The sequence below is a fragment of the Canis lupus genome, chromosome 6 (genome assembly GCF_011100685.1).
Source record: "Canis lupus familiaris isolate Mischka breed German Shepherd chromosome 6, alternate assembly UU_Cfam_GSD_1.0, whole genome shotgun sequence".
NCBI classification, from domain to species: domain Eukaryota; kingdom Metazoa; phylum Chordata; class Mammalia; order Carnivora; family Canidae; genus Canis; species Canis lupus.
In genome coordinates, this window is record NC_049227.1 from 16,106,971 (window position 1) to 16,121,841 (window position 14,871).

At 58.0% G+C, this 14,871-nt stretch overlaps 1 protein-coding gene across 2 annotated transcripts in view; it reads left to right on the forward strand.

The window, feature by feature from the left end:
• Positions 1–14,871, forward strand: part of ADAP1 (ArfGAP with dual PH domains 1) — a 54,331-nt gene that overhangs the window by 36,837 nt on the left and 2,623 nt on the right. For both annotated transcript variants that reach the window (XM_038539698.1, XM_038539699.1), the window contains exons 5-10: positions 5,591–5,703; positions 6,204–6,350; positions 13,561–13,644; positions 13,839–13,901; positions 14,348–14,419; positions 14,602–14,830. In XM_038539698.1, coding sequence (XP_038395626.1) covers positions 5,591–5,703; positions 6,204–6,350; positions 13,561–13,644; positions 13,839–13,901; positions 14,348–14,419; positions 14,602–14,830 — 708 coding nt within the window. The remainder of the gene's footprint in view (positions 1–5,590; positions 5,704–6,203; positions 6,351–13,560; positions 13,645–13,838; positions 13,902–14,347; positions 14,420–14,601; positions 14,831–14,871) is intronic.

The window sequence follows — 14,871 nt, forward strand, 5'->3', positions numbered from 1 at the left end:
TCCTGCCTAAAAGTGTATCCCTGTCTCAGGCCCAGGGTCCCCCACAGAACCCATTCCTCCTAACTCCCGGTGCCACTGGCCGTGCTTCCTCTTGGGTGTGAGACATCAGGCCAGGGGCAGGGGGACTACAGGAGGGCACGTTAGCAGGCCCCGAGCCGGGGGCCTTGAAGGCCACTGCTGTATAGACGGCAGCTTCTCCATCAGCCCCTCCAGGGCCGGCAGAAGGAGCAGAGGCTCCCATCCCACTTGCCTGCACCGGGGCCCTCGCCAAGCTGTCACACAGGGGGGAGCCCAGTGCACTAGGACCCCCCGTAGGGACCCAGGACCATGGTCCCACACAGCCTCTAAATCTCACCTCACTGCATAGACCTCCCCAGTGCCCCCCACATGCCCTCCTGGGTCTCCCAGGAGGAAGGACATCCAGGGGCCCCACACCCCAAGGCCTCTGAGGCCTGGCCGGCCAGGTGCCCCTAAACCTAGAGCCTGCGCAGGCCCCTGCTGAGATGGAGGGAGCAGGTCCCCAGCACCTCCGAGTCCCCTATCACCAGCCCCAGTGTCGGGGTGGGGGAGCAGGTGCACCTGAGGGCTGGTGACCCCGGAGGTGTCCCTGGCCCTGCGGTTCCTCTGAGCCCCTCCCCCAGCCATGTGAGGAGCACCAGGGGATTCCCGTGGGCACTTCCTGCCACAGGCGCACTTTCTCAGGCTCAGGGGATGACACGCCCACCTGGCCACGTCGACGCAGAAGTCTGGCCCCTCCGACAGGGAGGAAGGGAGACCGACACCGCAGGCTCGGGAAAGGCCCTGGCCCCGGGAGCCACACAATGCCCAGGCTGGCGGCTGCGACCCCCATGGGTCAGCAGGGCTGCTGGGACCTGCAGGGGGCTGGGGCTTGGAGGGTGAGTGGGGTGCAGCCCCCCAGCCGCACCCGGGGCCTCCTGAGGGGAAGAGCACAGTTGTCTGGGGGACGCCAGGCACCAAAGCTGGACGTGAGGGCAGCAAGATAGGCCATAGGGCGCAGATCAGGGCTCAGCCCTACCGACAGAAGAGGTCCACTGATCACCAGGAAGAAACGGGGCGAAAGGGACCGTCAGCAGGCAAAGGCCCCCACAGAGAGGGGTGGCCTGGGCCACACTGGACGCCAATAGCCGTGGAAGCTGGGGGGAGCGGGATTTGCACGTCTCAGCATGTCCTCCCCTGGGCGTGGATGGGGTGGAGGAAACGGGCCTGGCTGGCGGAGAAGCTGTCGGACCTGCTGCCCCTGCCGTGGACGGGGACCGGTGCCCGGACGGCGTGGCTGCCATGGCATTCCTGCCGGGAGGTGCAAAGCCTCGCCCTGGCCCTGAGGAGACGCCAGGCAGAGCCCGCCCGAGGGACCCTGACCGGAAAAGCTGACCAACACCCCTCAGAGGTGCCAGGCCTGGAGAGGTTGGCACGTGCGGGCCCAGACGGCATTGCGGGGCCACGGGGCCCTCGTGAGGCCGCCGGGAAGGGGGTTAGTGGTGTGGTGCAAGGGGACTGTCCGGCTCTGAGGACCCGACCGCGGCCACCTGCGTGCGGAGCCCCCTGCTGGCTCCCCTCGGGTCAGTGCCCAGGCATCCGAGTGCAGACAGGCCAGGCGTGACCCCGTGTCAGGGAGCGGGGTGAGGAGGCCACAGAGCCTGGCGCTCCCTGCCCTCGGCCAGGGTCACGGGTGTGTGCAGATAAGGCGCCTCCACCTGTGCCACCCCGGCTCACGGGTGACCCGGGTGACAGCTGCTCCTGGCTCCCGCCCCTTGCCACGCCCCGCCCCTTGCCACAGCCTCAATGACCGCCTTTCACGGGGTGGACAATGCCCCCCTGTTGTCCCGAGGGCCAGGCCGCCAGGCTGCCCCCAGTCACCGACAGACACGGCACTTCCTGCCGGGGCTTCGGCCCCCTCCCACGGCCTCCCCTCTGTGCAAAGCAGGGCTGGTCCCAGAGCTGCCGCCCCGCCCCACTGTTGTCCTGTCACAGAGCGAGCAGAGCTGGGGGGCTGAGGGCTGGGGCCTCCCTGCGTGTCAGAGCCCAGCCCTGTGCCTCAGTTCCCCTTCTGTGTAGCAGGGAGGACACGGTCCTCAGTGTGGGGTTGTCACTGGAAGCATGAACTGGTGTCAGGTGCGGGGCACCCAGTGGGCATCCTGGGGGTGGCTGGTGCGCGTCCAGTGGACTGAGGGCATTTGTGGGGTTTGGCCTATGTGCCCCTCCCAGCCCCCACTGGACTCGGGACTGTTGGCCACTTCCTGCAGCATCCTCTGCGTGGGGATCGAGGTGTGGGGCAGGTGGAGTTGGCCGTGCAGAAGGTTGTGCCAGGCCCCCAGCGAGGGGCTGGGGTAGCAGGGAGGGAGTGACAAAGGAGGTGAGGCCGGGCCCTCACGTCAGCCTCTGGGGGAGTAGAGCCAGGTCCTGGCTCTGTGCCTGGAGGACACCTTTCCTCCGGGCCTCCCCTGGCAGAAGCCACATTGCCTGGGGGCCCATCTCCTGCCTTGGGAGGGCCACCCGGGGTCTGGCCACAGAGCACCCAGCCCGGGCCACCTGGTAAGCCCTGCTGCCCCCAGAGCGAGGCCGCGTGTCCCTGCTCCCGTCAAGAAATCAACATGTCACCTATTCACATAAGCTGCGGTCCAGCTGCGAGCCCCGTGCCCCAGGCGGGGGACAGTTCTATGAGCTGTGACAAAGGCAGGTGGGTGACAGTCCCGTTCTGTGGGCCACTCTGCCCCGTGGCCCAGCCTCGCACCTCTTCCAGTGTCATCCACGGATCCAGCTGCGTGGCACCTCTTGGGCCTGGTTCTGTCCATTCACCCGAGGTCACCCCTTCCTGGGCACAGAGTGGTGTTGAGTGCGCAGAGGAGTTCCCCAGCCGGGGGACGTTGGGTTGTGTCCAGTTCGAGACCCTGAACGCTGTGCGCAGGCTTTCGTTCTCTCCGGGTCGTGTGAGAAGCAGATGACACCTCCTCGTTAAGTTAAACAAGTTGACCGCCCTGTCCTGCAGGCCGTCCGGCAAAGGAGGGGCCGCGGCCCGTGTGCCTGCCTGCACTTGGGACTGTCAGTTTTTGTGGCTTGGTTTGGCCGTTCCGGTGGGTGGGCAGTGGGGTCCCGTCACCCCTGGTGGTGCTGAGGATCCTGTGTGCGCTTCCTCCAGGCCGTCCACGGGGCTTCCGCGAGGAGGCAGCGCGTAGGCCCCGGGGGCTGCGCTGGCTCTCCCAGCTTCCAGGCCGGTGGTGCCAGAGCCAGCACAGGGTGGGGCCTGGCACACAGTGGGTGCTGGCTCGCGCTAGGGCCCAGCACGCGGTAGGGGAGGGCACACAATAGGCACTCAGCAAATGCTGGGTGAACCATCTGGCCTCTGCCCCAGGACTGGTCAGTCCTTTGGGAGAAAACGGTCCCCTGGCACAGCTGAGCTCCAGGCGTGCATGTCAGGAGAGCACCCCGGGCTCCATCCTGCTGTGTGTGCTGCGGGATCCCCCTCTCGCAGGGGCGCGGTGGGCAGGGGCGTGGGGAAGGGCGGAGCAGCACAGATACCCCGAGCCAGCGTAGACGCCACGACAGCTCAGAGCCCTGGAGTCTGCAGGAGCCTGCAGGGGTCTGGAAACTGCGAGCATGGCCGGGGCCCACAGCCTGGAGGCCCTGGGTGTGGTGGGAGGGAGCCGCCCCAGGCCAGGGCCGGCAGGCGCACCTCAGGGGGCGGCCGGGTGCGAACACGGGCAGGCTGCCCGCTTCAGGCCGAGCGCCAGCCGAACAGCCGTCCCGCTGCTGAGGCCAAGTCAGGGACCCCGGCCAGCGCGCGTCCGAAAATATTGCTGCTGCTGTTGCGGTGCCTGAAATTAGGCGTCCTGGCGGCTGGCTGTCGGGCAGCACACGGCGCAGGAGCCAGACAGGCTTGGGGCCAGCCGGTCCCTCCATCGGCTGCAGCCAGTGGGAACGGGGTGGATGCTGAGCCGCCTCCCACCCCACTGAGCCCCGCGCCCGGCGCGTCCTGAGGCGCTGCTGCCACCTGCTGGGCCGGGTGGGCAAGGCAGGCGGGCAGCCTGCAGAGGGTCAGCGCTTGGTGGCAGGTGACCTTGGACCAGGACCTCGCGTCTCCCTGCCTCAGCCTCCCCTGCTGTACCATGAGGATAACAACTCGGAAGTCCTTCTGGGGCCGGAACGGGATCATGTGGGTGAAGTGCTCAGCCAGGGCCTCGTCATGGGCGACGCACAGGGGTGCTGGTGGGGACCGTCCTTGCAAATGTCACCACTCCAGCTGCCGGGGAGCAGAAGCCGCACTGGGGTGCTTCCCTGTGTTTGCGGCCTGGCTGACCTGCAGGCAAGTGGACTTCCAGCTTCGCCCTGGGTTGAGCGCTCACACGGCCCGGTGTGTGCTTGGGGACACAGTGGCGCTGTGCGCAGGGAGTCCGGGGACACAGGCTCCGAGAGAAGAGACGCAGGGACCTCTGAGTGGGAGCAGAGGGGCGAGGCCCCATCTGGCGCTGTCCCGCGACAGACTGAGCGGCACCAGCTGCCCCTCCCGACGCCGGGCTGCCGCCTTCTTAGGGCCGCATGACTCGAGAACAGAGAAGATGGCCCGCGTCTCCGTGCCGTCAGGGAGCGGCCTGCCAGGGCCACGGGGGGCGGGGACGGGGGGCGCAGCTGCCAGGGTCCCAGCTCCACGGGCGGCTAAGAGGACGAACGGTGGGCCCCACCCGCCGCCCTGGCCCCCCCTCCCGTCACGGGCGGCCCCGGGTGGCACTGCACGGGGAGAGCCCCGAAACCCAGGACAGCAGAGACCGTCGGGCGGCTTGTGTGGGAACCCGCAGACCCTGCCTGTGACCAGCAAACCCCCGTGGATCGCGCCAACGGGCGTGAGAGGAAGGAGCTGCGGGCCCGGCTCACTGGGCACAGGGTCCTGGGGCGGGCATCGCACCCAGGGACGGGACAGGACGGGACGGGACGGGGTGGAAGTCACCAGGAAGCATTCCCTTCCAACCGCTGCCGGAACAGCTGGCTGCAAAATTTGTGCCTTAAAATGACAGACTGACCGTCCCGAGGGTCGGGGGCTGCAGTGAAGGTGGGAGCAGGGCTGGCTCCTCCCCGCGTCTTCCACTCCTGTTTCCGTGGTCACTTCTCCCGCTGCCTCCCCTGTGCGAGGACCCTTGTAGTGACCTCAGGCCCACCTGGACGACGCAGGATGCCCGCCCGTCCGCAGGACTCAGCGGCGGGCGCCCTGGTCCGCTCCTCCGCCCCCCCCCCCCCCCAGGGTGGCCGCACAGGTGCACGCTCCAGGTGCGCGCAGGACCCTGCACACAGGGTAGCACACTGCACCCCCCCACGTGTGTTTATTGCGCCTCCAAAAAGAAAAAGGTTAACACCCCAAGAGCAAGCAGCAGTGGGCAGCCTGTGGGGGAGGGGGTGGCCCCGGGTCCCGGCACCACGGGCGAGTCCGGCTGCACCCACCATGCTTTGCAGCCCTGAGGCCACCAAGACTCCTTGCCGCGGACCGGAGGGCTGGCTGGTGTCCTGCCACCTGCACCCTTTCTGCGGGTCGGAATGACGGCCTCCGCGCCCTGACCCTCTGACCTGCACCCTTTCTCCCCAGGGTACCGAGAAGGCTTTCTCTGGAAGCGCGGCCGGGACAACGGGCAGTTTTTAAGCAGGAAGTTTGTGCTGACGGAACGAGAAGGTTCCCTGAAGTATTTCAACAGAAACGATGTGAGTCTGGCCCAGGGCCTGCAGAGGGGGGTGTGCTGTCCCCAGCTGCCCCCTCCTGTGGGGACCCCCATCCGCCCACACCCCTTGATCACAGTGGCTCCCTGGGGCCGGGCCTGGGTCGGTCATGGTGGGAACAGAGATGACAAGCCCTTCCCCGCTGGGCTGTCCCCCGCCTGATAGGGGCGGCCAGGCAGGTTGGGAAGACCCTGTGGCCCACCGGGGCCTGCCCCTCTCCAGACAGCTCCAGGTCAGAGCACGCCCCCATGACACACAGAGCCAGCCCCTGGGGCGGAGAGGAAAACCAGGCTGGCAGGGGTGGGGGCACACCAGACAGAGGAGGGGTCTGCCTAGGAGTTGAACACTCGCCCTCCTCATCCCCGGGGAGGGGACTGCTGTTACCTTGGAGATACAGGTCGGGAGGCCCAGGCCCAGAGAGGGTTAGTAACTTACCCCAAGCCACACAGCATAGCCAGCACCCACAGGCCCACCCTTGCTTCCAGGCCAAGGAGCCCAAGGCCGTCATGAAGATCGAGCATCTGAACGCCACCTTCCAGCCAGCCAAGATTGGCCACCCCCACGGCCTGCAGGTCACCTACCTGAAGGACAACAGCACCCGCAACATCTTTGTCTACCATGAAGACGGGAAGGTGCGTTCTCGGGCTGCCTGGCAGGGGTGGGGAGCTGGGCCGCCCCACCCACTCACACCCAGAGCCTCTGCCCAGCAGCCCCTCTGGGTCCGTCCTTGTGTCCACTGGCGGCCCCTCCTCCTCATTGCTTTGGTGCGTCCGTTTCTACCTTCAGAGCTGGGCTGTAAAGGGTGAAATGTGTCTGCACTTCAGATGCACATGTCTGGCGACCACCTCTCAATCTTTTATAGTTGAAACACGCATCAAATTCATCATTTTCACAATGTTTGAGATATGGTTCTGAGGTATTGGGTACATTCATTGTGCCGCCGTCCCCCCATCTAGCTCCAGAACATTCTGTCCCCATGACACACTGACCCCCGGCTGCGCCCACTGTCTGCTCTGTAAGTCTGACAATGCCAGGACCTCGTGTGCGTGGTGTCCCCGTGTGCATTCTGGTCTGGCTTGTGTCACTCGACCTCACATCCTCAGGGCGTGTCCCCGCGGTAGCAGGTGTCCAGTTCCTTCCAAAGGCTGTTGTGTGTATGGACCACATTGTGTTTATCTGTTCCTACCCTGATGGACAGTCGGGTTGCTTCCACGGGCTGGCTGTCACGAAGGATGCTGCTATGAAGTTGGGGGAACAAATCTCTCTCTAAGATCCTACATTCAATTCTTCTGATTTTATAGCCAGATGTGGAATTGTGGGATCACGTGGAAATTATTTTTTGGGGAGCCCTCCCCACTGTCGTCCACAGCAGTTTCACAGTTTGCATTCCCACCAACCGGGCACGAGGGTTCTCATTTTTCACATCCTCGCCAACACCTGTTTCTGGGTTCTGATTTTAGCCATTCTGTGTGTGAGGTGCTATCTCATTTTGGTGCAGATTTGCATATCCCTGATGATGAGGGATGTTGAGCATCTTTTCATGTCCTGCTTGACCACTTTGTACGTCTTCAGAGAAAGGCCTATTCAGGTCCCATTTTGCTCATTTTGGATTTGGGTTGTTTTTTCTGGCTTCTCTATTTATTCTGGATATTAAGCCTTTATCAGATACATGACTTGAAAACATTTTCTTCCATCCTGTGGGTTGCCTTTCACTCTGTGGATAGTGTCCCCGGAAGCACAAAATTTCAGAGTTTTCATGAAGTCCAATTTCTCTTTTTCTTTTGTTGCCTATGCCTGTGGTGTCAGATCAACAAAATCATCACCATATCCAATGCCATGAAGCTTTTGCCTTGTGTTTTCCTCTAAGATATTTATTGTTCAGGTTTTACATTTAGGTCCTTGATCCATTGAGTTAATTTTTAAAAATATTTTATTTACTTGAGAGAGAAAAGAGATAGAGCATGGGGGTGGGTGGGTGAAGAGGGCAGCCTCAGATGGCACTGAGCAGGGAGCCTGACGGGGGTTTGATCCCAGGCCCCCCCTGTGATCATGACCTGAGCCAAAGGAGCCACCCAGGTGCCCCTCCACTGAGTTAATTTTTATATGTGGTGTGAGAGAAGAGTCCAACTTCATTCTTTTTCATGTGGCTATCCAGTTTTCCTAGCACCATTTGTTGAAAACGGTGTTCTTTCTGGGGATCCCTGGGTGGCTCAGCGGTTTAGCATCTGCCTTCAGCCCAGGGCATGATCCTGGAGTCCCGGGATCAAGTCCCACATTGGGGTCCCTGCATGATGCCTGCTTCTCTCTCAGCTATGTCTCTGCTTCTCTCTCTTTCTCTCTCTCTCTCTCTGTGTCTCTCATGAGTAAATGAATAATCTTTTTTTTTTTTTTTTTTTTAAAGAGTGTTCTTTCTTCATTGAATGGTGTTGGCACCCTTTCTCAAAAAAATCATTTGACCCATTTCTGGGCTGTCTTCTATTCTGGTCTATGTCTGCCTTTATGCCAGTGCCATGTTATTTAGACAGTGACTTTGTAATAAGTTTTGAAATTAGAATTGCGATTCCTCCAGTTTTGTTCTTTTTTAGAATTCTTTGGCTACTTGGGTTCCCAGATATTCCAAATGAATTTTGTCAAATATGTGTTATGCATCAACTGAGATGATCACGTGGTTTGTTCTTCCTTCATTCTGTTGCAATATGTTACACTCATCCATTCCCATGTTGAACATCCCTTGCATTTCAGGGATAAATCTCACTTTGTCATGGTGTATGGTCCTTTTTTTAAAAATTTTTTATTTATTATTATTTATGATAGTCACACACAGAGAGAGAGAGGCAGAGACATAGGCAGAGGGAGAAGCAGGCTCCATGCACCGGGAGCCCGATGTGGGATTCGATCCCGGGTCTCCAGGATCACGCCCTGGGCCAAAGGCAGGCGCTAAACCACTGCGCCATCCAGGGATCCCTGTATGTTCCTTAATATGCTGCTGAACTCTGTGTGCTAATATTTTCTTGAGGATTTTTTTTTAAAGATTTTATTTGAGAGAAAGCACATGAGCAGGGGGAGGAGCAGAGAGAGGGAGACATGCTGACTCCCTGTCAAGACCTGAGCCAAAGGCAGACGCTTAGCAGACAGAGCCACACAGGTGTCCCCTAGCCACACTTTAAATACTTGGTTGTCAAGGGCCATTTCTATCACTGCAGAAAGTTCAATCAGACGGTGCTATGTGAGATCTGACAGGAGGGGGAATTCAGTACTTCACAAATCAGGACACAGCAGCAGCTCAGCTGAAAGGTCTCACATTTATTACTGAACCAACCTACCAGTATAGAGGCATAGTAACAGAGAGAATCATTCCCTTGATAAGACATGTCTACTGGCCAGGTAGGAAGGATGTTTCCATGGAAATGATTCTGTTTCTTGAGGATTTTTGCGTCTGTGTTCACAAGGGATACTGGTCTGTGGCTGTCTTGTATTTCTGTCTGGCTTTGGTATCCAGGTTATGCTGGGTGAAATACAGAACACCGCACAGAAAGAGTTGGGAGGCGCTCCCTCCTCCTCAGTTCTCTTGCATAGCTTGGAGGGGATTGGTGTTGGTCATTAAAGGTGGAGAATTCACCAGTAAAGCCAGCAGGGCCAAGGCTTTTCTTGGTTTGGGAATTTCCGATGTCTGATCCCATCTCCTTCCTCGTTCATAGGCCTCTTCAGATGGTCCACGTCTTCGTGATTTAGTCTCGGTGGGTTTTCTCTTTCCGGGAATTTGCCCACTTCATCTAGGTCACCCCGTTGTTGGCGTACAGTTGTTCACGGAACCCTCTCCTAGACCTTTTTAGTTCTGGGAGTGGCGTCCCCGACTTTGTGTCTGATTCTAGTGACTTGAGTCTATTTCTTAGTCCATCCAGCTCGAGGACTGCCGATCCATCAATCTTTTTGAAGAACCGACTTCTGGTTTCATTTCTTTTCTCTAGTGGTTCTCTTTTCTTTATTTCATTGATCTCTGCTCCAGTGTTTATGATTTCTTCCCTTCTGCCAGCTTTGGGTTTAGTTTGTTCAGTTTCTCGTCTAGCTCCTTCAGTTGTAGATAGGTTGTTGGTTTGACATCCTTTCCTTCTGGATTTTAACGCCAGCACGTATAGTTACAGATTTCCCTGTTAGCAGCACCGTGGCTACACCCCGTGTTCTGGCGTGGCGTTCTGTTTTCCTTCATCGAATTTCATTTCATTTCTAATTTCCCTGGTGATTTCCTTTTTGGTTTCCACTGGTTGTTTAAAAGTGTGTTAAATTTCCGTGATGTTGTGAATGTTTTTTTTTTTGTGTGTGTGTGTTGACTTCTAACTCCATCCTGTTGTGGCCAGAGAGGATATTTTGTATGTAGCCTACCTTTTAAAATCTATGAAGACTTACCTGAGGCCTCACGTGTGGTTGATCCCATACGACAGTACAACGTCCAGTGGGCACCGGGGAGGAACGCGTGTGCCATCCTAATTGGGTGGGCCGTCTGGTTGGACGGGGTTGGTTGCTGGGGCAAGTCCTCCGTGTCCTTACTCCTGTCCGTGTTTCTGTGCATCACTCTGAGTGCAGCATCACTGTCTCCAGCTGTTATCCTAGGCTGGCTAGTCCCTTCAGTTCTGTGGGGTTTTGCTTCTTACGTTTTAATCGTCTGTGCTCAGGTGCGTAAATGCTTGTAATTGTTAGATCTTCCTGCTGTATTGAGGATTTTACTCACATGTACTGTCCTTCCTCGTCCCTTGTGACCTTTTCCTGACTTAGTCTGTTTGTGTGATGTTGGTGAAACCAGCTGTCTCCTGGGGACTGTCTGCACGTAACGTGTGTTCCCATCGTTGACTCTCAACCTGCTGTGTCTTTAGATCTCACCTGAGTCTCTCGTAGACAGCCAGTGGTCGCAGCACGTGTTTTTATCCATCCCGCCGTTCTCTGTGTTGACTGGAGAGGCTCTTTCGTTTACCTTTAAAGGGAACGCTGGTGAGGAGGGGCTTCCTCCTGTCCTGTGCGTTTTGTGTTGTGTGTGGCCTACGGCTTTTTTCTCCCTTGTTTCCTGCATTCCTGTCTCCTTCTGTGTTTAGTTTTTTAGTGAAATGTTTAAATTCCCTCCTAATTCCTTTTGTATATATTCTATAGCTCTTTTCTTTGTGGTTGCCATGGGGATTACATTTAGCATACTAAATTTATAACCTTCTAAATCAATTTTATAGTTTATTTTTAAGATTTTATTTATTTATTCATGAGAGACTACAGAGAGAGGCAGAGACATAGGCAGAGGGAGAAGCAGGCCACCCATGGGGGGCCTGTTGTGAGACTGGATCCCAGGACCCCTGGGGTCACAACCTGAGCCAAAGGCAGATGCTCAACCATTGAGCCACCCAGGCGTCCCATTGATTTTACAGTTTAATTTCAGTAACATGCAGAAACCTCCTTCACAGCTGTGTGTACACACCTTTTTGGTTGTCAGTGTCAAAGTATTACATCTTTACACACTCTGTGCCCCAAGATATAATCATTCTTTTAAATGTACTATTTCCTAATGTACGTATAAAATAAGATTTGCAAATACAAACAAGTTTAGTAATGGTAGCTTTTAATTTTTGATTACTTTTTTGTTTAAAAGCATGAGTCTTTTAAATCCTATACAGGAGAGTTACAAACCTTTCCTGAGATCCTCATGTCTCCATACGGCTTCAGTTACTACTGTTCTTTCATCTCATCCTTGTTCCTGGTCTGAGGGGGAAAGTGCTCAGTTGTTCCCCAGGGTGTGTGAGGTCAGCTGTAGGTTTGTCCCATGATAAGGCTTTATCACGTCAACATGGCCTGTCGAACCTCACTTTGTTTTTATCGTGAACAGATGTTGTATTTTGTCAAATGCTTTCCTTTGCTTTTTCTTCATACGTTGAGATGATCATACAGTTCCCAAACCTTTTGTTGATAGGACGTATCCCGTTGACTGGTTTGTGAATGTTGTGCCATCCTTGCTTGCATCCCTGGAAGCTACTTGCTAGGGGTGAATGATCCTTTCAACCATATTGTTGGATTCAGTGTGCTGGTATTTTGTTCAGGATTTTTACATCCTCATGGATGCAAAATTTTGCATGGCCTGTAGCTTTTTTCATAGTGCATTTGTCTGCTTTGCTATCAGGATAATGCTTGCCTCATAGAAAGAAGAAAAGCTTCCAGATTCAGTTTTTTTTGCAATAGTTTGGGAATAGTTATTAACCTTTTTAAAATTTTTGGTAAAATTCACTAGTGAAGCCATCTGGTCCTGGACTTTTGTGTGTTGTGAGTTCTTTGATTATGGATTCCATTTTGTTACTAGTAATCGGCATGTTCAAATTTTCTATTTCTTCATGATCTGGTTTTGGAAGACTGCATGCACTGTTATGTGGTATTAACAGGTTCTAGGCAAGACATGAATCAAAGCACGTGGGCCAATCTTTAGCTTTATCCGGAAACCTCCACTTTCCTTGGGAGATTGAGCCCAGGGCCCTTCTGTATGTGTAGCATGATGCTCTGCTGGCCTGAGTCCCCAATGGCCCTCCTTCCCTCAAAGAGGGTTGTGGACACCTGCTGTGGGCTGGGCCCTGTGCCTGGACATAGGTAAGCCTGTTTGACATGGTTCCACCCTCAGTGAGTGATTGCAGTTTGCCAGTAGATACAGGCATGGATCAGCGACAAGTGACTAAAATCTCACCTGTACTGAGCGCTGGGAACAGTGACTGTGAATAATGGGGCGGGGGGGAGGGTACTGCATCCCAAGGGTAAAGACAGGTACTGGAGTGGCATGTGCAAAGGCCTTGTGGCCAAATGCAACAGGACATATCTGAGCAGCTGACAAGGTGGAGGCTGGCAGGAAAGGAAGGGCAGAGCCTGCAGGGCCTGCGGCCATGCTGTGGACTTCTATCTTTATTGGAGATGCAGTGGTGTCACAGCCCAACTTGAACTGCCGGTGACCCTTCCAGTTACCATGGTTTCAATGATCTGAAGGAGTCCTGAGGGAGGTGGGAGGCCTGGCCCCAGGGGTTGTGGGGAGACTGGAGAGCACAGTGGTGAGGGCAGGGCCCAGAGTGTAAGTCACTGCCTGGATTGGGAGTCCTGTGCACCAGGCGGGGAAGACAGTGCAGAAGGAGACACTGCAGCACTGGGCCAGCCCAAGGGGACAGGCCTGGTGACAAGGTGTGGTCAGCAACTTGTGGGGTGTGCAGCAGGTGGGTGTGGCAGAGGAGGAATTGTGGCTGTGGTCCAGGTGAGCATAGAGTGACCCCTGTGGGCAGCACGGGAGCCCTAACTGGCGTGCAGATGCCCCGTGGCCGGCAATGGCCAGGTGTTGGCAGGGGAAGGAGCTATTTGGGTCAGCCAGGGTTGGGGCAGAGTCCAGCATCTGGTGGGCAGGGGTCCCTGGAGTGGGGGGCAGGGCAGCAAGGAGAGGTAGGGGCTGCGGGTCTACCCTGTCCAGTGAGGGACTTTGGCTCACGTAGAGCCGCACTTGAAGATGGGAGGCAGCAGCTCTGGGTGGATTTAAAAATAGATGAGCCTCACTCTGGGCGACATGTGCCGTTTGTAAAAATAGCCCCATCTGAGAGGAGAAAAGCCACCCGTGCCCAAGCTACATCAGGGCCTGGGGGCCGGCTGGCCATAGCACGGCCCGCTCCCAGGCCCCCAGCCACCCCGGGGCCGGCCTGCAGCACACGCCCTCGCTCCCGCCTGTGCTCACGGCAGCCCTCCCCCGGCACGCAGCGGCGGGGAGTCTGGACAGTCCAAGGGAGGCAGAGCTCACGGCCCCGCTGGCGGCCAGCCCCGGGGCCGAGGCCCACACCTGCCTCCCACCCACAGGAGATCGTGGACTGGTTCAATGCGCTCCGTGCAGCCCGCTTCCACTACCTGCAGGTGGCGTTCCCGGGGGCCAGTGACGCCGATGTGAGTGGCGGCTCCTTGTACCTGCTGGGGGATGAAGGGTACCCCGCTAGCCTGGGGTGGTGGGCGGAGGGCTGGCCAAGGGCTCCCACACACCCCCCTCCTTTATCCTGGGACCTCTTGGCCCAGTGGCAGCGAGAAAGGGGGGAGGGGGCCCGTCGGGGAGGGCCCCAGCCTGAGCCCGTCTTCTGCCCTAGCTGGTGCCCAAGCTGTCCCGGAACTACCTGAAGGAAGGCTACATGGAGAAAACCGGGCCCAAGGTGGGTCTGACCGGCAGCCTCCACGGAGATCACCGTCCTGGCCACCAGGGTCTGGGGTGGCCTTGGAGGGTCAGAGCGCCTGCAGCGCCCCGGGCGAGGACTCAGGGTGTCCTTGGGTGCTTCTAACAGGTCCCGTTGGTGCGGATGGCCCGGGACTGTAGCGCTCTGGCCCTCTGCATCGGCCACTGTGTGCAGCACGCACGGTTGCCCCCGCAGCCCAGGCGGGGCTCTAACTGCCCCCAGGGAGGAGTGGCGAGGAGGAAGCGGTGCGGAGGGCAGGGGAGGGCCCCGCCATGGGAGGAACGACCAGCGCAGAGGACCTGGTGCGCCCCGGGCGGACAGCCCGCAGGAAGCGGGAAGCAGGATGAATGAGCGTACGTGGGGGGTGAGGGGGAGCTCGTGTTCCTCAGGCTGACTGGCCGCACCCGGCGCGCTCTGACCCGCAGCAGACGGAAGGCTTCCGGAAGCGCTGGTTCACCATGGATGACCGGAGGCTCATGTACTTCAAAGATCCCCTGGTAAGGGCGGGTCCGGGCTGGGGTCAGCGGGGGCCCTCGCAGGGGGACGTCTCCTCCCCCACAACGCTGAGAAGAGTGGCAGGCCCACGTTTGCTGCCCATGGGCTGTGGGGACGAGGAGCAGGAGGGAGGGCTGGATCTCGGGGGTCCAGACTCACAGGACCCCCCCCCCACCGCCCACAGGATGCCTTCGCTCGTGGGGAAGTCTTCATCGGCAGCAGAGAGAGCGGCTACACGGTGCTGGACGGGCTCCCACCGTCCACCCAGGGCCATCACTGGCCACACGGCATCACCATCGTCACGCCGGAACGGAGGTTCCTGCTGGCCTGCGAGACAGAGACGGAGCAGCGGGCCTGGGTGGAGGCTTTTCGGAAGGTGGTGGACAGGCCCATGCTACCCCAGGAGTACGCAGGTAAGTGCAGGTGGGGGCTGGGGAGGGAGCCCCAACCTCCC